The sequence below is a fragment of the Pelobates fuscus genome, chromosome 5, assembly GCF_036172605.1.
Source record: "Pelobates fuscus isolate aPelFus1 chromosome 5, aPelFus1.pri, whole genome shotgun sequence".
In the NCBI taxonomy this organism is placed as follows: domain Eukaryota; kingdom Metazoa; phylum Chordata; class Amphibia; order Anura; family Pelobatidae; genus Pelobates; species Pelobates fuscus.
In genome coordinates, this window is record NC_086321.1 from 74,353,918 (window position 1) to 74,379,320 (window position 25,403).

At 41.9% G+C, this 25,403-nt stretch overlaps 1 protein-coding gene across 1 annotated transcript in view; it reads right to left on the reverse strand.

Annotated features, from left to right (window-relative positions):
• C9 (complement C9) overlaps positions 1-23,844 on the reverse strand; it is a 38,428-nt gene extending 14,584 nt beyond the window's left edge. Inside the window, exons 1-5 of the mRNA XM_063453996.1 lie at positions 23,679-23,844; positions 20,101-20,194; positions 5,511-5,655; positions 3,897-4,047; positions 974-1,112 (exon numbers count right to left, since the gene is read on the reverse strand). Coding sequence (XP_063310066.1) covers positions 974-1,112; positions 3,897-4,047; positions 5,511-5,655; positions 20,101-20,194; positions 23,679-23,782 — 633 coding nt within the window. The 5' untranslated portion in view covers positions 23,783-23,844. The remainder of the gene's footprint in view (positions 1-973; positions 1,113-3,896; positions 4,048-5,510; positions 5,656-20,100; positions 20,195-23,678) is intronic.
• Positions 23,845-25,403: the final 1,559 nt, after the last annotated feature.

Here is a 25,403-nt window from a genome sequence, read left to right on the forward strand (position 1 = left end):
ATTCAAATAAAACCTTAAAACCCCGTGAAACCGATACACAGAGATGTGTGTGAAGCAATGAAAACTCCTTCTGGACTCCATAATTTGTCTCTTTAGACATTCAAACTGTTACCATGCATATTATTTAGTCTATTCTTGAAATGTACTTTTTCTAAAATTAAAAAATATCTACGGTAATTGATCTGTTAAAACCTCTATGTGTTAACTTTCACGTTTTACTTTAAAGCCCCTTCTTCTGCTACAAGTGACTTTTGTTCCATTATCAGAAGATGAACTCCTCTCTACATCCTTTCTACAGTTCTGTTCCTGTTCCAAATAGCTCTTTGTACTGACTTTGTATATAACCTCTCTCAGATTCTAAACTAAAACAAATGCTTTTTTTCTAGCTTTTTTTCCCAAATTAATATCTTCCATTCCCTGTTTATATTTTTTAGCTCAACTGTGCAATTTAAAAAAAAAAATCCCAACATTTCACCACATACTCACGATGGCATCTAAGCCATTAATTTACAAAAAAGTACCTATTTTCAACATGTCCACGAGTTTATCTTTTTATGTACAATAGTATCTTACTCACCTTTGTAATGACTGACTGACATTGCTAATTGTTGCCTAGTCTATTGTTAGCAAATTTGATATACTCTTATATATAACTCAATCTCATTCAGAATTTAAACTGCTTGAGGGGTCGGTATCCCAAAATGCCTCTATCTATAATGAATTTAATCAGCCACTTGCCTGCCTTGTCTCGTAATTTATCCAAATCCCCTCGTAAAACATTACATATCTCCTTAGGAACCAACAGGACATCTAATACCTAATTTTGAAGGGACTTTGTGGGACCTTGGAAAATATAAAATCTAAGTTAAAAAAAAAAGTATTAGACACTTGGAAGTGCTGTTTTATCTGTTCATTACATTTATCTTAACGCATAATGGTACTCATGTAGCAAAGCTTGATATAAGCAGCTTACCTGGTAAACCAAAGAAGCTACATTATACGGTTTGCGGTAATAAGTTCTGGTGTTCCCATCCCAAACTTTGTCACACATTCCATTAAAATATTCGTTGTCAAAAGGATTTCTCCCTGGATGCATTCCCAATATATTCACACTAAAATAAGAGGGAACGTCAACAGAAATAAAATTAGAGGGAACGGCAGTAGAAAAATGTGTTGCATCAATAAGCATAGAAAACAGAAAATAATAGACTATAGGATAGCAGCATGAGTAAATCACAGCCAATATATTTTCCATAACAGGGATACATTAATTACTTTCTCTCTGTATAAATATGTCCTGTTTCTTAGGTGTAATTCAATGATTTAAAAAATAGGGTTGATAATAGACATATGAAAGAGGAAAACAAATTCAGATTGTTTTCGTTTTAATTATGGTCATTCCGAATTTCTTTTGTCGAAATTTGGTAATTATCAATTTGGATGACCCAAAATTTATCTGAAATTTTTGCAAAATTCAGACATTCGGTATTCCATATAGGGTGCTGATCTGTAGATGGCTCCCCTAATTTGGTACCCTAATGAGGGGTTCCACTACTTAGGATACCTAACTAAGGCGCTGTTAAGCTACCCTGTTACAAACTGCTATTTGTAACTGGCCCTTTAAATGATAAATTGCCCTGCTTCCCTGGATTGTGGAGAAGCCTATTTGCCAGCCTCCTCCCGCATGACTATGGCCCCTGGGAGATCGGGCCCTATAAAAACAGTATGGCCTTTTTCTGGGTGTGTATGGCCCTTTAAGAACCGTCTGGGGACATAGTGTGACTTTGCTGAACAATGCCCCTTTAAGATGGTGTCCCCAGACCTTTAATACACTGTGCCCCTGGCTTTCTCCCACTTGGTTCAGTAAATGGGGCTTACTGAACCAAGTACCACACAGGCAGACCACCCAGAAGTGGAAGTGTGCAGGCAATTTACCTCCCAGGCTGTGAGGTTACTGCAGGTTAATTGCCGACCGCTGGGTGGCCGCAGTTCGTGCAAACCAACACGTGGCGACGGCCATCTTTGTTCATTCGAACGAGGTCAGCGGTATGTGTAGCCAAATTCATGGAACTAAAATCGGTTACACATTTCCGCGAACACCGCTGACCCTTACCTTCTCCCATACTGAATTTTCAGCTGCAGAGACTAAGTCCCGTTCGAAGATTGGATGTATGGTTTTAAAGTTACAGTGTATGTGTAAAAACTGTATTTTTACTGTGTGTGATAATTATGTTAATCCCTTGTGTGACATAATTATAGCACAGGCAGAGGGGAGGATTTTGTGTTTAATTGCTGGGAGTGTTTTCGGTAATGTATGTGTATGATTGGTTGTTTTGTAACGCCCTGTGGGTGGTCCTATCTAAGGGAAACCTGCATAAAAGAAGGTTTTTTTTTTGTGCCAATAAACAGAATGACTTGTCCCTCTAACTTGCATCCTTGACTCATGTTTGTAGGGGACAGCTATAATCACTACAGGGATTGCTATGCTCTTCATACTCCCTTAGCTACTGAGCTCTTGTAAGAGCTCTTGTTCCTGATCCTGCTTCGCTCTACAGAAGGAAGAGGTTCACCTACTGGAACCTGGAGCCTGGTCGTAGGTCCAGGGCGCAGAGCAGATGACAAATACCAGCCCAGCAGCGGTTGTTCGTGGAGTCTGCAGTACTTATGGTGGCTACGCCGTAGTTATGGTGTCTACGGTGCTGATGGTCCTTTGGTGAGCGCTAGGAGCATCCTTTTCTACGGTCCAACTTCCAGCCAGCCTGGAGGCAACTGTAACATACCCTAATTTGGTACCCAGATGTGGGATAACCCTACCAAATTAGGGTACTGTTTAGTAGAAGGCTCCACTAATTTGGCACCCAGATGTAGGGTACCACTAATTAGGATACCAAATAAAAAATGTTTACTTGTTTATTTTAGAAAAATGGCAACTCAGAGGGAACATGGTAATAATATAAAAATAATATAAACAGGGCCAGTGCAGCTCTCAGGCAATCAGTCCATTAATTGGGCTAAGGACAGGTCATCCATTTAAACATGAGGAAATGTTACTTCCCTTATGTCAGAGGAAAAAGTACTTTACAATTAAAAATAATAATGAAGCGGAATTATTTGAATTATTTGCCTATAAAGTTTTTTTTTGTCAGATTCTCTACACATTTTGAATTGATTGTTTTTGTTTTTTTTGGAATACCAGAATATTCAATTATATAAACTCCAATATATACGATAACAGTTTGTTGATCCAATGAGAAATTTGACTGCCACTTTGGAGTCAAGAAGGAATGTTCTCCTATTTTGTGGCAAAATTTGAAAATGCTTAAAATGTAGGTGTTTTTTTTACCATCTCTTGGACCAACAGCAGTAATGTGTGTGTATATATGAAGAGTTGGAACTGGTGGTTTTAGGTCTTTTAAAGCATATATATTACTTACTAATATGTAACTATTTAACAGGCAATGGACAAATAATGAAGTACTTCCAGGGCATTCTAGTACTGCAACAGAGTGGGCCAGAAATAAGTGATCTGTGCCTTTGAGTGTACAGCCCCAGCTGTGTCTAATATTTTACCAAAGATAGATGAGGTTTTAGGACAATGATATTGTGCCCGAACTGACTTCGCAGCCTAGTTGTAACTGTGGTCCTTACCTCATTAAAGATGGTCTCCCATCTGTGAGTCATGTTGACTTATGCACATGAATTATTTTAGAATTCTCCAAATTAGAAAGTGAACATGCAGTGGAATGTTTGTCGGAATTATTTTTTTTTTACATAATATAATATACAGAAGACAAGTAATAAGAATGGAAGTGTGTTCAAACTCATGAGCAAATACGTTAACTTAGCATGTGTTCATTTAAATTAAAAAGAAAATGTTTAGATGATGTTTCACATACCCATCCCCTGCCGTTCTTCCTAATTCTGACAATTCAATGTTCAAGTTGCGGCATGGTGGCTTTGGCTCTTGTTCATCCTCACATTGTTCATCAGAGTTGTCTCCACAGTCATTATCATTGTTACACAGTAACCTTGTTTTTATGCATCTACCTGTAAAGTAAGATTAAAAAACAATAGTAATGAGCACACAATTTGAAATTACAAGCATGAGAAGAAGAATCTGTCGCAATATAGATCTTAGCAGGTAGACAATTATCATTTATATCTCCATTCTTTCTGAAGCACATTGGTATGGGAGAGAAGCATATAGAAGCACCCCCAGAACACCTAATAAATATTCAATATCACTTAGGATACTATTGGAATGTTTTTGAGATTGATGACAAATTCCCAATTCCATAAAGATCTTTCATTAGGGGTGGATCCTGAATACTCTAAACCAGTGCTTCTCAAGCCTTTCCTCAAGGTACACCTACCAGTACAGGATTTAGGAATTACCCTAGTGTGTCTAAGGTGTTTCAAAGAAGAAGAAAAAAAACACCTTAGAGTCTACAGTGTTTTTAGATTTTTTTTAAAAACACCTTAGACACACCCGGGTAATCCCTGAATCCCGGACTGTTAGGTGTGCCTTGAGGAGAGGGTTGAGGATCACTGCTTTAAACCATGAGACATTTCTAGGTTCCAGAAGATCTCGATGACTCTTACAATAACCAGTTCATTTTGATAAAATAATGATGGTGCCCAAACTTTTCCATTAACCATGGATATTCTCTGTTTGCCAAAATACCCATTTATTTCTAAAAGTCCCAGCAAAAAAATATCTATATTTATATATAAAAATTTTTAAACAGGTTTAACTAAATTGTGAGTTCTTCAAATTCAAAGCTAAATAAAAGTAAATTTCAAATCTGGTGGGCAAAAAAATATATCTAAGTCAGGCATGTTCTCAGTTTGACTACTTTGGCCTAAAATGTAAAATTCACTTTGAATTCACTTCAAATTCAAGACAATGACACATGACAATTCTAGACAATGACAAGATCAAGTGAATAGTTACAGGATACTACCTATGGACCAAGTGAATAGTTACCGGATACTAACTATGGACCAAGTGAATAGTTACCGGATACTAACTATGGACCAAGTGAATAGCTACCGGACACTACCTATGGACCAAGTGAATAGTTACCGGATACTAACTATGGACCAAGTGAATAGTTACCGGATACTAACTATGGACCAAGTGAATAGTTACCGGATACTAACTATGGACCAAGTGAATAGTTACCAGATACTAACTATTGATAGGATAGGGACTAGGAACAGGATTGCAATAGGAACCTCATTTGAATTCGTGAATAGTATGATAATTAGAATTCTGAAGGTATGTGTTGGTTTTAAAACAATAGGTTATATATTATTATTATTAGTATTATTATATACTTTTTTATTTATTACAATAACTGAAAAAAGATTATTCCAATATAGATGCTAACCAAGAACAGAAATATTGAGGGTCCTTCATGATCAAATAGGCAACCACTATAGTAACCTCTATAAATCAAGACAGTAATAATGATTACATATTTCAAAACATCTACAGATATTCTTACCTGATTCACATTCAAAATCATTTCCACAATCAACACGTTCCTGCTCGCAGGCTGCATCAGGTTTACAACGCCGACTTTCTCCCAATGAACTCAAGCAACGTGCTCCTCCATATTGACCAAATTTTACAATGCTTCGAGATCGATACTAGACATACAAAAAAAAATTACAATGTTACAAGTGAAAAGTTATCTAGCATTAATAAGGTATTCAAAAAGTGTGTTTTGTCCCAGACTCAGTAAAACATGCTTACTTTTGCAAAAATAAAAATATGAACAACTTCATAGATAATCTATACTTTTTTTTGTATTCATAGCATATTAACTGGGAACTACAGAAAAGTCACAAAAGTGGTTAATTTTACACCCCACAATGCATGGGAATTGTAAAGGCGCTATGAGGCTCACTAAACCTGCCAACATGGTTGTGGCACTATGAGGACAAATTCTCTGGTTTTATGGTTATCCAAAAAACCTCGACATATTAATTAAAAAATAAAATAAAAATACATATATGGAAGGCAGGGCCTGAAGTTGTGGGAGGGGCTTGGTTTCCCTTCTTAAGGAGCTCCAGCCCTTCACCTGCTACCGGTTCAGGTCTTGAGATTTGCATAACCGCACTTCCGGTCCGTGCAAATCTCCTCTGTCACAGGCTGAACCCCGAGGATACACTTACCTGGTCCTGTTGCTCCGTTTCAGCTTGCAAGATATTCCCTGTCTCCCCGGCGTCCCCGCATTTCGGCTTAACGCATAAGCGACCGGCGGCTGGTTCCGTTTTTCAGCAAAACCGTAAGTCACGGCTGCCGTCGGGCGGAGGTCGCGGTCGATCTGCGTCATCTTGGGATACCACTATCCAAATACGGAGCTTACCGTTACGTCACATTTTTGAATATTTTGGCGGGAATTGTTGCACGTACGCTGGGCAATTCGTTTCGATTCCTGATTTAGTTTAAATCAGTTTGCAAGTTATACGTACTTATAAGCTGCATATATTAATTGTGCTTATGGGATACAATACTCATTATTCATTAGTTTTAAATGCATTCGTAATTTCATTGTGCACTTTAGCTGGGTTACACCTGCATTCAGGCAAATTACTTGCAGGTGTGGCATGAGGCATTCCGTGTTCCAGATACTACATGCAATCAAGATAAGGCTTTTTTTTTTTTTTCTGGTTATGTGACACTGTCACGACTAGTAATGTGGTCCAGCACGCAGAAACTATGTAAACATATACATAAGTAAGAAAAGGAAAATAACAGGATAGAGCGTAAACCGGACCTTAGAATGGCCGGACTAATACGCTAGAGACAGAGAATGGTCAAAGGGAAAGCCGAGGTCAAGGAAGCCAGAAAATACTCAATACCGATAAAACAAGCCAAGTCAGGGAAACCAGAGATCAGAATAACCAGGGAAACTCCAAGGATCAGGATACCAGGAAATCAGAAACACGAGAATAGCACTTTCAGGAAACTGAAACCACGACATGGCAAAGTACTGGGGTGAATTAGGGGTTTAAATACCCCTCTCTAAGCTATGATTGGTCAGAGGGCGACCTCTGACCCCAGAACGTGCGTGTGCGTTGACGTCGTGACGTCACGCACACGTTAGTATAATTCTCGGGGGCGGGGCTATCCATAGACGCGACCACGTGGTCGGCGCCATATTGGATTCGGGCGTGATGCCCGGAAGAACTACGTGCGCGGTTCCCGGCTCGCCGACAAGCAGGTAAGCTCGTGTAGTCGGTGCGGTCGTGCCGGTCGGGCACGGCCGTGAGGCTCGGCGGGCCGGTGACCGCAACAGACACATAAAATTCTTAAAACACGTACAGTTTCACATGTCATTTTTCATGTTTTAACTAGCCACTTCTGTTACTTCTACATTTATAGGCTAGGCCATCCACGCAGCATTTTGGGGTTTTGGTTCCAGGTTCCAATTTAGGATTTTGCTACCTGGTAGGTATCTTGGGTACAGGAGGGAATGTAAGGTACATATCGATAACCACTTAATAGTTATTAAATTTAATTTAATTGTAAACTCACTATTTTGTAGGACCTACAGTTCACCTGTATTACCTTACCCGGCTAAATACTCGGCTCAACAGGTACGTCCCTTTGCCTTGATTCTACACGATTCCCTTCCCCGACTATTTTCAAAAGCTAGTTATACACTGGCACTAAAGCATAGGAGCCTCTAGGTACGTTCTTCTTGGCCTTCTACACCTTACGTTAGTGGTCCCGCGAGGCCAACACCCATCCTCAAACGGAGGTACGACATCCCCTCGGGCCAAATCATAGTTTGCCGCATCGCTCGGTTGCATAGAGAGGGCCTCACCTGTCACTCCCATTCTGTCTTTTCTGGTTATTGTCACAGAGGGGACAACTCCCCGCCATAATGTCAATGGCCTCATACCCCAATCGGGCCAATTCATAGGTAGAGCCTCTAACAGCCGCTTGGCAACTAGTAGGGCCTCACCTATCGCCTTAATTGTTTCGCCGCTTGGCACTAGTTAAAGCAGCCAGTAAAAAAAATAAAAAAAAATTACACTAGGTAAAACTTCAAAAATGTATTTTGTAGCATGTCACAACTACCAGAAGGCGGGGAAGATCTGTCTATCCCTAGCACACCTGCTAGATCGGTCACTCCATCCCAAGGAGTCGACAATGCAAGTCCTTCATCTCTCCGCTCCTGGACGGTTCCTCGGATCACCGCCGAATTGAGGAAAATGAATATTCCATTCCCAGCTACGGCTAGGAAAGACGAATTGTATAGACTTTTAAACACGCAAACTGGTAATACTGGGGCTGATGAAGGTTCTAGTAGCGGTCAGTCTTCTGATCTGCACGCGATATTATCCTCGGTCTTGACCTCTTTAGGTCGTATTTTCGATAAACTACCCCCCTCCCAATATGACACCGACTGGGAGACCAGCCAAGGTCCTTAAAGATAAACTGGGCCGTGATATAATTTTTTGGGGGAAGTCGCAGGTTTGCAACAATTTTAATACAGGCACGTGCGGGTTCAGTGCATGTAGGTTGCTTCATGTTTGTTCCTTATGTTTCCGGGGTCACTCTAAAGCAATGTGCCCAAATAAATTATACCCCAAGCAGTATTTATCGTCTATTGATGTCTCACTGCTGAGAAAGTTATTATGTGATCACCCATCCCAACACTTAGTGGAATCTTTTGTGTCAGGTTTCACGGCGGGTTTTCACACGGGTATCATCCACATGCCTACTGGGGTCTTAGAATGCAAGAACTTGCAAACAGCCATGGCAGATCCTGACGCTATTGACCGACTAATACAGAAAGAGATTGACCAAGGGATTGTAATTGGGCCTTTTGACTCTCCACCTTTTGCTGTATGGAGAACTAACCCCATAGGTCTGGTCACTGGTAAAACCTCAAACAAGCAAAGGTTGATTCTTGACCTCTCTGCTCCTCATGCATCAGCTACACCAAGTCTTAACTCACTTATTCCGTCTGAAGAGTTTTCGCTGCAATACGCTACTATAGATAATGCCATCACGGCCATCCTCTCAGCAGGAATAGGCGCTTGGCTTAGTAAGACGGACATAGTGAATGCTTTTAGACTACTCCCTATTCATCCATCCCTGTGGCATTTACATGGTGTTAAATGGCAAGAGTTATATTATTTTTTCACGTGTCTTACATTCGGTTCAAAGAGCAGCCCAGGTTTTTTTTTTTTTTTAATTCTTTATTTTTTCTGTGCAGAGCATAACATTACGCTTGTGAAAGCCACGACAGCTGTGACAAGCCAGACAGTAACAGTGTTAAACATTCTTGTGGCATACATTTGACAGCACAATTTTATAGTAAAGTAATAATAACATGCTTCAACAATTTAGTAAGATATTCTAGCTTACGTTTAACATGAAATGCATCTCCCTATTGTTCATTATCAGTAGTGTAGCAGTCTATGCATCTACGGTCTTGTGTATAAAAGGAGGCTAGGTTAGACATGTCTGTAACAGCATACTTAATGGTTAAAACAACGAGATTGACCAGCTTTCAGATTTCAATACTGCTGTGGCAGTGCTATCATTCCCAAAGAAATAAATGGTGATACATCATTTCGCTATATATATATTTCGATCTCTGTTGTAAACTATAGGGTTGCTTACAATAAAACAGGTTTAAATGAGTCGAGCATAGGAAGTCCAAGGAGGTCTAATTAGCAGGTAAAACAATATGTGCTATGCTTATGGACTACATTGCCATATTTGGCCGTAATAACTTAAGATGCAGGTGAGTTAAGCTAAGAGGTACCTGCTTCACTCTGCTGAGGCAAGTAAGGCTGGTACCTGAGGAGTCGGGTGAGGAGCACCTCAGTGAGTGGTTTAGAAAAGAAAAAGATAAAGAAAAGGAAACTGAGTCCTCGCCAGTCCAGTGGTGCTCATGACCATCTTGTGTGTAGGAGCAGCAGGTATCCCTGCGAAATAACAGGTAGCTATGGGACACATGCAGCTAGTCCGTCTTAGGCCCTCAACCCACGCCAGTCCTTGCGGCCCGCCGCCCGGCAGCAAGAATCCGCTCGGCAATATGCTGTGGCCAAACAGTCTCGATGGGGTGTTGCGAGGGACGTTGGAGCCGGACAGATTTGGCGATGTGAGGCTGTGCCTTTCCCCGAGTTGCTGTGCGGGTCTGCGTATGCCAGGTTGCGCTTTGGTGGTCGGAAGGGTCAGGTTCCACTGGGTGGGGAGTGTGTCGAGCGGGTTCGGTTGGGTCGTTCCGGTAGTCGTAGGACCGTCTGCTAGTCTCGGAGGGAAATGTCGTCCGCACTCGCCGCTTCGGTCCCCGGTTCTGTTTCTGGCCGGAGACCGCTCCAGTGGCTGGGGGTATGTGTCTGCCTAGTTGGCGCCGGATCGCTGGTCGTATCCATGTCGCCAGTGCACACATTGCTGAGTGGAGGGACCTTCCTCTGATCTGGAGTTTGGTCCAGAAGTGATTGCCGATCCGTTCAAGGAATACCCAAATGTTTTCAGGTGGCTTAGTGAGGGAGCGTTTTGGCGCTGTTTGTGCTTTGACCGCCATCTTGATTGGACCTTTGTAGTCCTGGTTAGCCTCGAGTTTCGTCGCTTTTTGGAGCTGTGTGTGGGGGGTAATCGTCCCCCACGAGGACCGGGATATCCCCCGCCGGTCCAGAGGGGGGGGGGGCAGCAGGGCAGTTGTTAGGTTGCGCTTGGGAGCAGGTCCTAAGCCGGGGGATCGGCTGCCTCCCCCAGGCCTCGGGCTCCGCTCCAGTTTAGGCCGCATGGTCGGAACTTGTGCTCGCAGTGCGAAACTGTACAAATCGGGTGTCTTTCCGTTGCTGGTAAGGTCCTGGACCTGTTTTTGGGTCCCGTGTGGTGCTGGCCACAGTAATGTAGCCGGGATTGCTAAGATTCTGCCCGTTTTTGCCGGAGCTCTCATAGAGCAAGTCCTGCCATGTTGGCTGTCAGGCCCCGCCCCCCAGCCCACGTATTTTTGATATGTTTGCTGAGATGTTGTGTTGGATATTGCTTAACACCTGTAGATGCACCACCATTATTCATTATCTGGGTGACTTTCTTTCCATAGAAAGCAACCTCTTACCTCCCAGTAGCCTCCAGGCTACAACACGGCTTTTTACACAACTAGGAGTCCCGATTTCACCTACTAAGACCGAAGGTCCCGATACGGTCATCAATTTCCTGGGGGTCGTGCTGGATTCAGTACACATGCAGGCTAGCCTCCCCAGGGAAAAGATTGAACGCATACTGGCCGCCGTTGACTTTTACTTAACCAAACAGTCCTGCAGCAAAAAGGAGTTGCAATCCCTGTTAGGTTCTCTTAATTTTGCCATGAAAATTATTCCTCAAGGACGGTCTTTTATATCCCGACTACTCAGTCTATTCCCTAGGTTTCAGACCGACTCCTCTCGTATAATGTTAGATGTGCATGCCACCGCTGACTTACACATGTGGAGGGAGTTTTTACGACACTGGAATGGGAAGAGCTTATTCATACCAGTGTTATCGGATGAGTCTGTTTCTATTTGGACAGATGCTGCAGCCACTTCCGGTTTTGCCGCTATTTTTGGCAATGAATGGATGTGGGGCAACTGGCCAAAGGAAATTGCGGAGATACCAGAGTTCAAGGACACGTCTGCTTTATTTGAACTTTATCCCATTGTTGCAGCAGCGGTAAAATGGGGAGCTATCTGGTCAGGGAAGTCGGTGCAGTGCTTCTCGGACAACATGGCAACATGCCATATTGTTAACCAGGGACGTTCCGCTTCCCTGGCCATCATGCGGTTTGTTAGGAATCTCACATGGCAAGCAGCGAAATACATTTTTTTCCTGAATAGCGTACATGTTCCTGGGATTCTCAATGTTGCCGCTGACCATTTATCCCGATCTCGTTTTCAGGAGTTCCGGGAGGCCCTACCCACAGCGGCCTTAATACCCACTCCAGTACCACAGTGGCAGGAGATGATATTGGACTAAACAGATTACTCGCTCACGGATATCATCTCTCACAATTAGGGCTTTCTGTAAACACTAAAAAGGTTTATGACAGGGCTTTTCTGATGTTTAATAAATTTGTGATGGAACACAAAATTTCTGACAAATTTGCCATGAGCACTATGATTGCATTTATTTCTTTTTGCCATCTTCACTTAAAACTATCCTTCAACACTATTAAATTATACATCACGGGTATTAAACACCACATCCTCACCACATGGCCTGATAAACAACGGTTCCTCTCCTCTTACCAAGTAAAGTCTGTATTGAAGGGTATCAAGGACTCCACCCCGGCACCTACACCTTCCAGATTACCTATACATGACATTCTATTTCAGTCACTGTCAAATCTTTTAGACACTTCACCGTTTGAGACTTGCACAAATCAGGTCATCAAAACAGTCATATACTTGGCATTCTATGGGTTCCTTCGGCCCAAAGAATTTACCACTACTAATTATAACACCCCAAACTTCCTCACAAGAGCTAACCTAGTTAAAACACACGACCACTATTCACTGTTTCTACACCAGATGAAAACTAGTATGAAGGGACAGACGGTCACTATTCCTTACTACCCTACTGACAATAAATGGTGTCCCTTGGTAGTCTTCGACCAGTACCTTTCGTCCATCCCAATGACACCACATCGACCACTACTGGCATTGTACGGTAAAACACTGACCATCAGTAAGTTCATGCTTTACATAAGAACATTGTTAGTACGCTTGGGGCTAAACCCGGCCAAATATTCTGGTCATTCATTTCGCATAGGAGCCGCTACTACCGCTTCAAAAAAGAATATCCCTGCACACATCATTAAGATCATGGGCCGCTGGAAGTCCACAGCTTATACACGATACATCCCCCAGCCAGTTCAGGAAGTACGCCTAGCATTCAAGAATATGATTGTGTGATAATCTTATACTGTATTGTAGGCTGAATAAACTGGTTACATCTTTTTGCCCTCTTTTATTTCAGGCCTACTACGTCGTCAGTTACGGCACACCACAACTGACTTTTCATGTCCTGTTTGTTTTAAAGTTACTAACTGTACGGCTTTATGCCTTGACCACAAATATATATATATATAGTATATGTAATAATTTTGGGACTCCATTAACTGAACTAAATTAAGTGTATATGTAAAAAACTAAAATATTTAGTGTCATCTAAGCCATTCATTTACAAAATAATAATAATAATTATATATATATATATATATATATATATATATATATATATATATATATATATATATATATATATATATATTTGTGCTCGGAATTTAAATACGTAATGGATAGTAACTGTGAGCAAAGTTGGTTGTGGTGTGCCGAAACCAACGTACGAGTGGGCCTGTAAATAAAAGAGGGCCCACCAAGGAGAATGTAATTATAACAGGGTGTAGGTGGGTGGGAACAATCAGCTGAAAGGCAGAGGTGAGTAGGGGCTGGGAGTTTAAGTAGGGGACTTACTCCTCCCACAAATTCAGGCCTCCACAAGTTCAGGCCTTTTAACTTGTGCTCGGAATTTAAATACGTAATGGATAGTAACTGTGAGCAAAGTTGGTTGTGGTGTGCCGAAACCAACGTACGAGTGGGCCTGTAAATAAAAGAGGGCAAAAAGATAAATTCGAGAAATACACACTTTATTGCATTTTTTACAAAACCAAGTTGCTGAAAGCTTGGCGAAGCTCTTTCTCCGGCTGTGGAATATATGCAGTATATATGGAGGATTTCCACCGCCCCAGTCTCTTGATGATATGGACCGGTGTGTTAGTGCTAGAGGCTGCAGAGGCGGCTCTTATACGGAAGGAGTGCCTAGAGAATGCAATTGGGTTGTGTCCGAGCTTAGATAACAGAATTCTGATATGAACCATCAATTTTGCTGTGGTTAACGGGTGCCTTTGTAGTGTTAAGAGCGGAGAGTCCAGTAGGTGACCGTGCAGAGTTGACCGTAGGTGGTCTAGTACTTTTACCGGACACCAGGCATTATCAGTAGGGAAGAGAGGAATTATAGTAGGGTGTAGTGACCGGTTGGTTTTAGTTGTAGGGATCGAAAGTTGGTAGTGATCCTCTATTTTAGGGAGGTGTGATATTTTAAGTCTTAGCTTTGTATCTCCTTGACAAATTACGGTGAACTCTCTAGGTCTGAGAAAACCGTAGAAAGCGAGATATAAAGCAGATTTGATCACCGTATTTGTGCCGATGTCGAATGGGGCTGTGTCAAGGAGATTGCTAAGTGACCTGAAGATAGGCCCATCTATAGGTAATCTAATGGTAGAGAGTGAAACCTTTGATATTCCTTTCAAAACCTTTTTGACGGGGTATGAAGACAGGAAAGGTGTGTTGTTAGGAAAAAAAGGTGAGGCTGTGGTGCTGGACCCCCGTGAGATATAGTTTAATGGTGTTGTGAGATAGTTTAAGGTGTAGGTGGAAAAAAGAGGCAAAAGCCACCATGGTTTGAATAGAGAAGTCACCTTGTAAACCGAACTCTGCTGTGAATTTATTAAATATATTAAGAGCCCTATTGTAAGTGATAGCCGTGTTTGGTGATAATGCTTGGTGAGTGAGTGCTCTAGCGTGGTTCAAGAGTGTGCTTAATCCAGGATTAGATCGTGGAACCGTGGTGTCCTGGATGGTTGTAGGTGAGCCGTTGGGAGTGCCTGAGAAAATGCCTGAAATTGAGAACGAGAAAGAGCGTCAGCGGCCGTGTTGTGAATACCCGGGATGTGAAAACAAACTAAGTGAAACTGGCCGGATGCTGCCAACCAGGTCAGCTTGCGAATCAGCCGCATGATGGTTAGGGAAGATGATCGCCCTTTGTTCACGATTTCGCAAGCTGCCGAGTTATCAGAGTAGCATTTGACTGCCTTGCCAGACCAGAGATGACCCCAGGTGTGTGCGGCCGCCACAATGGGATAAATTTCAAATAGTGCTGAGGTCTCTCTCAATCCTGGCAAGGCATCCGTATCAGTGGGCCAATGGCCCCTGAACCAGTGGTTCCCAAAAATGGCTGCAAAACCGGTATTGGCTGCTGCGTCTGTGTGGATGATGGGTGAAGAGGGGGAATAAACATGGAGATTCCATTCCAGTCCTTCAAAAACTTCCCCCACATAGCTAAGTCAGCCTTGGCGTGGGGGTCCAAAGAAACTGTGCCAGAGTCCGGAACTCCGTGCAGCAGGCAAAGGAGTCTGGATATGAAAGACCTTCCCTACGGAATGATGCGCATTGCAAAGTTCAGGGATACGAGAAGGGACTGAAGTTCTTTTCTAGTGCAAACATCATTCCGCAGGAACAAGTCATCTCCCCTCTCAAACGTGACAGTTTGTCGTGGGGGAGGCTAGCTCTGAGGTTAACCGAGTCCAGTTCTATCCCCAGAAAGGTCAATTTAGTTGTGGGGCCTATAGTTTTGGCTGTGGACAAAGGGACTCCAAGTGTGGAAAATAGTGCAGTAGTGCTTCTGATTGCTGTGGGTGAAGGTGACCCTGGCTCTATTAGTAAAAAGTCGTCGAGGTAGTGGATAATGGAGTGACACCTGGTGACGTTCAGAAGCAGCCAGCATAGTGACTCTGCGAAAATGTCGAACAGTTTGGGGCTGCTTCGAGAACCGAAAGTGAGTCGTGTAGAGAAGTAATATTTCCCTCGCCATTTAACACCGTGTAAGTGCCAGAGTGAGGGGTGCATGGGTAGTAATTTAAACGCGTTTGTGATGTCCGTTTTGCTAAGCCAGGGTCGATTACCAGATGATATGATGGACTGTATGGCGTTGTCGATGGTTACGTACTGAAGTGAGAATTTGTCTGCTGGAATGAGTGCGTTTATGCTTGGAACAAAAGAGGAGTGCGGCTTTTTTTTTTTATTAGAATATTTGTGAATAGCAATACCAATGGGGTTAGTGCGCCAGGAGGAGAATGGTGAAGAGGTGAAGGGGCCGATCATGAAACCGTGATTTCAGAGGCAATGAGAGTGTCTATGGAGACTGGGTCTAAACATGCTGACTGGAGATTAGGGCATTCTAGTGTACCTGGGGGAATGGCTACAATACCCGTGAGAAACCCTTTAGTGAACCATGTGGTGAGATAATCCACCAGATGATTAAGCCTGGGATCCCTTGTCTTGAGCACCACAGAGATATCACCATAATTGAATGCCTTGTTCTCAAGTACATCCTGTGAGGCTATGAGCAAGGACACCAGACACACATCCTTCCCGTCTAGGATATCTTTCCTGATAGAGTCAGGGACGGAGTGTGCTGGTGACTCAAATGGTGTAATGGCAGTGCCCGGTGCTGGAGGGGGGAGTATAGGAGGGCATGTTGGTATAGTAGGTACAGCCGTGAAAGTGACTGGGACTACCGTGGTAGTACCTGGGGAGGAGATGGCGCTTTCCACCTTAGATAGCCTGCTATTGAGGGTATGTAGATTGGCCAAGATCTCTGCCAGGGTATCCTGGGTGGCCGTGCTGTTGCTTGGTGGTTGTCCTTGAGAGCTCGTCCCTGGCCTGGGCTCGGGGGCTTGGTGAGTAAGTAGCCTATAAAGTTCAGCCTTCCTAGCTGTGGCCGGAAAGGGGATTCCCCTGAGCCTAAGCTCGGCCGTAATTTTGGGAATAGTCCATGCTCTCAAGGACGTGGGGGTTGAAAGAGTGAGTGATTCGCCTGGAGACCCGGGTCTGGTAGGCGTGAATGGAGTTTCTTCTGTCAATTCTTTGGTTGGAATAGGTTCTTGGGACATTCTAAAAGGAATGATTATGTGAAAGATATATTAGAAGGGGCGTAAGGTAAGTAGGCGGGGTATGTGGGGTGGTGTATATGGAAGAACTGGACTGTAATGCTAGATGCCAAAGCGAAAAACTTAACTGTTGAATGTTTGGATAGGTGAGGCCCTGCTAATGCCAAGTGGCGGTGAGAGGCTCTACCTATGATTTGGCTTATGACGTAGTTGCCACAGACGTGGTGGCGGGATGTTGGCCTCTCGGTGACAGTAGAGAGAAATCAAAACGTGTGGCCGTGACAGGTGAGGCCCTGACTAGCGCCCTGTAGTAGGGCATGCGAGGCTTGTAACTATGATTTGGGCGTGGGGCCGTACCTCCGTGTTGAGGTGGGGGGGATGGAAGGCCTCGCTGGGACGGGTTTTCTGATAGGGTGCGCTAAGGCATTAGCCTAGACCCTGTAGCCAGTTCGATTGTATATTTAAGGATAAGGTGAGAGGACTGGAATGTTGTGTAGATACTAACCTTGACTTCTTGCGAATGGTATCTGGAACCTTCTGGTGGTAATAAGTGTGGTAAGTCTCATCTTATGCGGTCCTTGAGGAAGAGTCCTGAGGCTTTAAGACAGATGTTGACGTATTTATGCGTATCGTGGTGGCGTATGATTTGAATTGGGAGTAGGTTGTTTGTTAGGGGCGCAACGTGAGATCCTGCATTGAGGGATCTGGAAGGTTTAAGTGTGTGACTGGGCTGAAATAGATATTTGTGAGAAGGCTGGATGAGGCCTTGGGGTGACGATTGGACGTATTTGGGTATAGACGTAAGTACCTGAAGGTATGGCTGAGTACCGGGTCAGGTTTTGGTGTTTTCCGGAGCCTGATGGCTGTATGACCGTATGTCTGAGTAGAAATAATAGTAAAGAATTAACGTACCGTGGGCGTAAGCCTGTGGAAAAGTAGTAATGAACTTGAGACCGTGATAGGTTTTATATGAGGTGTAGTAACAAACGAGTTGTGAACTATACCTTGGTTTGACATAAAGAAATTACGTTTTGCGAAACGGTTTAACTGTGTAGAACCGGGGGAAGCCTAGAATAATACTGGAGCTAAGGGTTAACCGAAGAAAAATTCCATAGTTAACGACAGGTGTGGAGGTAAGTAATAAAACCCAATATGTAAACATTTTAGGCCTATGGCTTTATAATGCAAAGTGATAAAATACAATACAATACCTGTTCCTGTAATAAAAGATCTTGAAATAAACAACTTTAGCGCAGAAAAAGCGAGAAACCGATGCAGTCTGTAAAGCCAAAAATATGTGACAGCGTGATTATATGGAAAATGAATAGTACAGACGTTTATGCGCCGGATATTGTGTTTATAAACAGTATTTATTAGTATATGTGACAAAATGAAGTGTTTAATAGGTAAATATGTGTTGTGGCAAGGTCATAGAGGCTTTCTATGTTAGTAATAGATTGGAGTGCTCTCTATTCCCAGCATGATGGGGTTAATTGGTGGGAGTCACCCCTTGAATGTTATATACCAGGTGAATGTAATTAACCAGCACTAGGGTTTTAAAAGGTTAGCCTCTGAAGACATCAGAGAGTCTAACAGCTGGGAGAGAGGAGGCAGTTAAGCCTGAGACAAAGGTACTGTGTGAAACCTGCTTAAAGTGCTGTATTTCATTTTGTTTAAAACTGGTAACTAGATTAGCTGGCCAGTTGGATAGTTAGTAACACTGTTGTTTAGTAAGTCTCCAAGTTGGAGTAGGATTTATTTTCTTTTTGTTTTATTTTGTGGGAGAGCACAACCTTGTATATATTGTGGAAAGTGACAATAAACTGCAGTACTATTTTATCCTGACTGTTGCATTTGAAGTTTGTGACGAGCCTGGCCATCCTGCCACAGTGTATAGAAACCGTACGTTTATGATAGACGTGGATATTTTAAAAAGTAGTAAAACAAATTAACTGGTTAACATAGAAAGAAAATCACAAGGCAGATTTTTAAACAAGCTAATTATATCCCCAAACTGACAAAAAAGGTATCAGTAGCAATATGACCGAACAGGGAATATACGTAAAGAAAAGTAGAATTCGTGAAATAGAACTTAGTGCATACTGTAGCCTATTTGAATAAGAACTAGCCGAATATGGATTTAGAGCAAGGTGTTTGTTTTAATCGTACGAAATAGATTGGTCCTGGGTGACCAAACGGAAATAAGAGAATGCCCATAATAATATTACTGTGTATATAAATAATAATAGATTCGGTAGTTTCCGTACGAATATGTAAAAGCAGTGATAAAGTGCCGAGCGTTCGTCTGTTTTGGCGTGAACACTGAAATCGGTTAAAAAAGCGTGTATTTGTACGAATATGATAGAGGGAGCCTACCCCTACGTTTTTAGGCCCGAACGGCGGGAAATAGCGGGGCGCTATTTCCTACGCCTAACTTACGTGAACGTGCCGGTCTCGTGACCGGAAACCGGGTACCTTGACCGGGAACCGAGTGGAAGGCCTCAAACGGACAGAGGACTGGTCAGGACGTCTGACTGCTGGAAACAGGAAAAAATTCTGGAGGGAAGCTGGACAGGAAGTGCTGGTTGCTATGGGGACAAAACAATCAGCTGAAAGGCAGAGGTGAGTAGGGGCTGGGAGTTTAAGTAGGGGACTTACTCCTCCCACAAATTCAGGCCTCCACAAGTTCAGGCCTTTTAACATATAATTTTGGGACTCCTTTAACTGAACTAAATTAAGTGTATATGTAAAAAACAAAAATATTTAGTGTAACATACTATGTACTAAAGACATTTCAAGTCACTTGTTGATTTCCTAGGTTTCCTCTTCCTTGTTCTCATTTGGTTTATTCAAGATAAACATGATAAACAAAGAAAGGATATTTGCAAACTTTATATGTAGTTAAGCCTGACAACACAGAATCAACTTAGAGGAATGGTTATTGGATGTTTGGTATAATTCCATCAGAAAGCCTGAAACCCTATTTGCTTTAACTAGATGACATTTATTCATCATGAACAGATTTTACATTTTTTTTTAAACACTTTAGTAATAAGTACATACATTGTAAAGGTTCCAACTTAATCAAATTCAGTCCGAAACAAAAAAAGTTCTGGAACTTGAAATCCATTTTATTTTTAAAATCTAATGGTGTACGGACATTCAGACCAATTGACCGAAGTACAGATTTTGTCAAATTGAAACAAACCGTTTTGGTTTTATTGGTCAGTTATATTAATTTTTAGACTTTTATCAATACACTACTGAGATCATACTGTTTGAGTTTAGGATTAAGGGGTGTTTAAGAACCAAATATTTTTTCTCCACCAAATGCACGTGACCTAATACTTACCTTTAGCTTTGTACACGGATCACATTCACTCCAATTGCCCCAGTTGCTTAGCTGACAATCGATTGGAGATGGAGGGTTAACTTCTCTCACAAATCTATTTAAATAGAAGCAAACATTATGTTACTTTATGCTTTATATAATTTGACATCAAACTTAAACAGCAATCCAAAAATGGTGGATTCACTCCAATTCTTCCGTAGCTATTGTTAGATTCACTGCATCATTTCAGAAACATGATAATGGTAATACCATTATATATCTAAATAAGAGTGTTTGAAATAGCTATTTCTGGTAATTTGCCATTATAACTGTAGTTATATTGAAGGGTAGGGTTGCACTAGTCACTGTATCCGTCTTTCAGAGGCTTGCAGTGTCATGGCTCTGTGTGCCACTGCGTTGTGGGCTCTCTGACTGTAGTTATGGCATCATTTGCAATTATGCTAATCGTTAATACTCAATTGTCGGGTATGGTTACATAGCCTGATAGTCATGTATACATTTGTTGTTTAAAACAAAATTGAAAATTTTGGTTGAGCAAAAAAGCTTTTAAAAAATTATTTACCAAATAATAAAGTTGCAGATAAGAAAACAATGGCATAGACATTTCCCACACATATTTTATAATCCTTTTACATATATATTATCCTATATAACATATATGTGTCGCCCCATGTATTGTATATGTATGTATATTATGTATATTATACATGTTGTAACTTTACCTTTGCATTGTCCATACCATATCACCTTCACATTGGATCCATAAACAAACACAATAATACATGCACACATATACACTCTAATACACAAACAAAAATACACACTCTAATACATGCACATCCAGAGACACACACATTGACAAATACAAACATACAGTTATAATGTGTATCTGGCTGTGTGTATTTCTGAGTGTGTCTGACATTGTCTACCAGTATTAGTGTCTGAGAGTGTGTGCCTGACAGAGAGCATCTTTGTGAGTAAATGTATGTCTCGAAGGCATGTGCATTTTTGTGACTAGGACTATATGTGTGTGGGATTGCTGCTTGCGGTGTGTTGTCCGTTTGTGTGTGCTGTCTGTTGCCTTTGTGTATTGTGTTTATTGTGAAGATATGTTTCACGACTGTGTGTATGATGAATGTCCAGGGGGTGAGAGTGACAGGGTGAGTAAAGGGGTAACTGTGGTAGGGTGAGTGTAATAGGGAAAAAGTAAAAAGGTAAATCACTGGTAACTAAAATAGTATATTAACTTGGGCAGCTACATACATATGTAAGTGACTTAAGGAGAAAAAATTCCAAATTGTATAGAATAGTATATGCGCTCCTAAACAATCTATAAAAAACAAGTGTGATATGGCAAGCGGGTGCATTAGACAGGGTTGAGGGGGTGAGTGTGACAGAAGGAGGTAGGCTGAGTGTACCAGGGTGTGGGATGAGTGTGACAGGGCGTGGGGAGGTAAGTCTGACAGGAGTAGGGGATTTAATGTGATAGGGTGAGTGTGACAGAGTGATAGAGTGTGACCAGGTTGGTGGGGCGTTTTTTGAGATAGAAGGCAAGTGTGACAGGATTAGAGGGGTTAATGTGATAGGATGACACGGTGGCAGAGCAAGGGCAGGTGAGTGTGGTATGGTTGGAGAGGGTGAGAGTGACAGGATTAGGAGCTTTAATGTAAGTGTAGTTGGGTGAAGGGTGGGGGGGGAGGTGACAGTGTGGGCCCGTGACAGTGTGTGGGGATGGTGACAGTGTGTGTGTGGGACCATGACAGTGTGTGGAGAGGCTGTGTTTCAGTGACCAGTGATCACTGACCAGTCTCCCCACATTAAAAATAACAAAAAGTAATACATTTTCTGAAGGTTCAACAGTCTTCCTCCCTTCTGGTCCAGTGGGCAACCTGTCCGATAAATCAAGGGCAGGTAAGGGAGGCAGAAAAAAACCCACAGGACACAGGTAGAGTATGCAGGAGAGATCAAAGGGAAAGGTGAGGAGGAGTTAAAAAGTGACCAACATGGGTCAGGGGAAAATGGCACAGATAAATACTGAGCAAGAAAAATTCAAGAAGTGGAAAAAACAAACAAACTGATGAATGGTTATCAGAAAATGCCTTTTGGATAAGGATAGAAACGAAATTTAAAAAAAGAAAATCCTAAAGAAAGAGATAGTTAAAAAAAAAAACTCCAAAGGAACACGAAAGGAAGGGTTGCAAAAATCATCGAGTCAACCCTGTACATGCCAAACAAAATGCATATTAAGAATAGCTTATGTATGTTGTATAAGAAGAATAAGTCCATAGCAGCTGCAGTCTGAAGCAAACATAACCAAAGTTTGTTTGAGTTGTTTTTAACCCCTTAAGGACCAAACTTCTGGAATAAAAGGGAATTATGACATGTCACACATGTCATGTGTCCTTAAGGGGTTAAAGGAACACCCCAAGTGTCAAAACCCCTACCGCTTGCTATGGTGGGTATGGTGCCAGGAGTGCCTTCTCAGTGTAAGTAGTCAAACCATTTTACAACGGTTTGACAACTTACCTGGGGTCCGTGTGGCACCAGTTACCTCCTCTTCTGCAGCCCTAAAGCTCCCTGCACTGAGCTATCCCGCTCAGCATATGCTCTCAGGAATGAGCCAGCCCTAAATGGCAAGGCTTGGCTCAGAGGACTTAACTGGAGCTTCTTACAGGAGCTTCCCAGCTTCATAAGAGGAGGAACCCAGCAGATCCACAATAAGTTGCAAAATCATTCAAATGGTTTGATTAGTTAAACTGGGAGGTAAACTGGGAGGTGACGCTTCTGGCACCATAATCACTACAGCAGGTAGTTTTTGTTTAAACTGTATTGTCCTAGCAAATGGATAGATTTTTATAAAATAATTAGGTCCTCCTTCACTTTGGAATCGATTCTCTGTAGATAGGACTAAGCCAACAGCAGGCATTTCTCCTGCTGTTTGAATCAACAACTACAGTAGATGAGCTGTAGCTGCTATGATTATTCCTCTGGTGAGCACATCTTGTGCTTTGCTGGAGAAGCAAGATTAGCAGCACAGAATTACTAGGTTTTCTTAATTTAGATTTTTGGGCAATGCAGTAACCCTCCCTATATCTCTACCCAGTTATGATGCCTTGTTTCCTAAATTTTATTACATATATATTTAATGTTCATAGAAATCATATAAGACATCATATAGTGTTTGCTTAAGTAAACATTACAACTCATGTGAATCTATCCTAGCAGGTAGACTTTAAATAGAAATAAATAAACATGATTTTAATATCAGCAAATTATTTATCAGAGAAACAAAACGACCTATGTATCCAATCAGAACCTTCAGCAATACTCACTTGCAAAGTTTACAAGTGATTTTTAGAAACTAAGCACAATATGCAATGCAAAAATATAAACTACAATAATATAAGAATTCAAAACAACTATGGTTATTGTATTTTGCAGTCAGTGAGTTCTAGTGAATGATGGTAGACAGAGATCTGCATTTTCTAAATGTAAGCGCAGATATTTTCCTTAAAAGTTTGTTTTTCAATGAACCACGGTTTAGTTAATAAACTATTACTTTTCAGATTTAGTCTTACCTTACATTTCCTGAAACAAAAATATCACTTTGTAAAATGCACAGTGTAACGGTCAGTCCCACCAGATACGATAATACCTTCATTGACATTCTGACTGTTGGCATTCCGGGAGTAAAATGAAGCTTTTCAGAACAGCATCTATATACAAATGAGGAACTGACTCCTCCATGGTCAATGCATGATTTATATAGTTGCAAAACAGCTAGTGTTGACAAGTGGAACTAGTTTATCAAAGGGACTTCTTTTACAAACATTCTGTTTACTGGGTAAACAGGGTGTTGCATACCTGGCCTGCTAATACAAATATTGCTACAATAGGGTGAAACTAGATTTTCCTGACCTCAAAAATAAAGTTTTAAAAAATACATACATTGTATACCCTTTGAGAACCAGGGGTTTTCTGCCTTCCTGTATTTTTATCTTGAACAGATACGACTTTCTTTTGATTCAATATGAATATATAAAACTAATAATTTAGGAATAAAATGAAAAACAAAAACTTTCTTCCAGATTCGCGTGTAATAATGTGTGTACAATTAGAGTGGCTAAATAAACACACACAAAATAGTATTTTCCCTTTGTATAGTGGCAGTACTTACAAGTGGGATGTTCCTTAGGATTCTGGACAAGAAGCTCCCCCTTCTTTAGAATTTAAATGCTGTGCTCCGCCTGCTGCCTCCATATAAGCTGTAACTCAGAGACACTCACCAGTTCTTCTTGTCCCGGCAACAGGACGGACAGGTTCCCCCACAGTGCAGGTGGAGATTTGGTGCGTTCAGCACAGGTTGCTGACCGGGAGGTGAGTGCCCGATAGTTTCCCGGGCGGGAACTGAGCGGCTACAGTACTTCCGGGTTCGCGTTACGGAACGTGACCGGGTACTGTCTTTTGTGGTTTTTCTGACGGAGTTCCCAGGCGGTCCTCCTTCATTGCTCATTACGCATGCGCACAGCGGTGGAACGCACGCCCGGGAGGCTTTGCGTTCCACCAAACACAGAATCACGCTACTGAGCATGCGCGAAACGGTGTTTGGCGCCAAATTTAAAATTTGGATACATGGCTGTGCAGGACCTTCCTGACCCCAAGGGTGGGTGTACAGTTCTGGTTCTCCGTGTCACCTGCCCTCCTACACGGATCTTAGGTGATTTAAGGTGAGAACTCTCCTTTTTTTTCACCTTTCTTAATGCATGCTTCTAGAATAAGTCCTATGTCTCCAGATAAGACAGATATAGACAAGATGTCAACTTCTGTTCCAAACACCACAAGTAAATCTAAGCACTTATGTTGTCTGGAATGTGCGTTATCTCTACCTGACGGATGTCGCAAAAATACATGCATTCAGTGCGCAACGGATCGGCTAGAAAAAGCCGAGCAGACTGATATGGCATCCTTCCTGGACTGGTTTCAGGAAAATTTGTCCCAGACGTTTGAAGCTTATAAAGACTGGCTATTCGGGAGAAACGGCCCACACAGCGTAGGAGGAATAGATCTCCTTCCGTGTCTGACGTCTCTTCGCCTTCGGATATTTCCAGCCTGGCTTCAAGTGTGGAGGAGGGGTTTCCACCAGAAGAGCTGAAGAAATTTATTAAAGAAGTGACGACGGCGGTACAAGAAACTGAACCTACCAAGGGTAAGGTTAAAGGTTTCCCAATGTCTCCTTAAATCTTGGATCTCCATCATAGAGAATTAAAGAATCTTGAAATACGTTCATTTCAAAACTTTTTTGA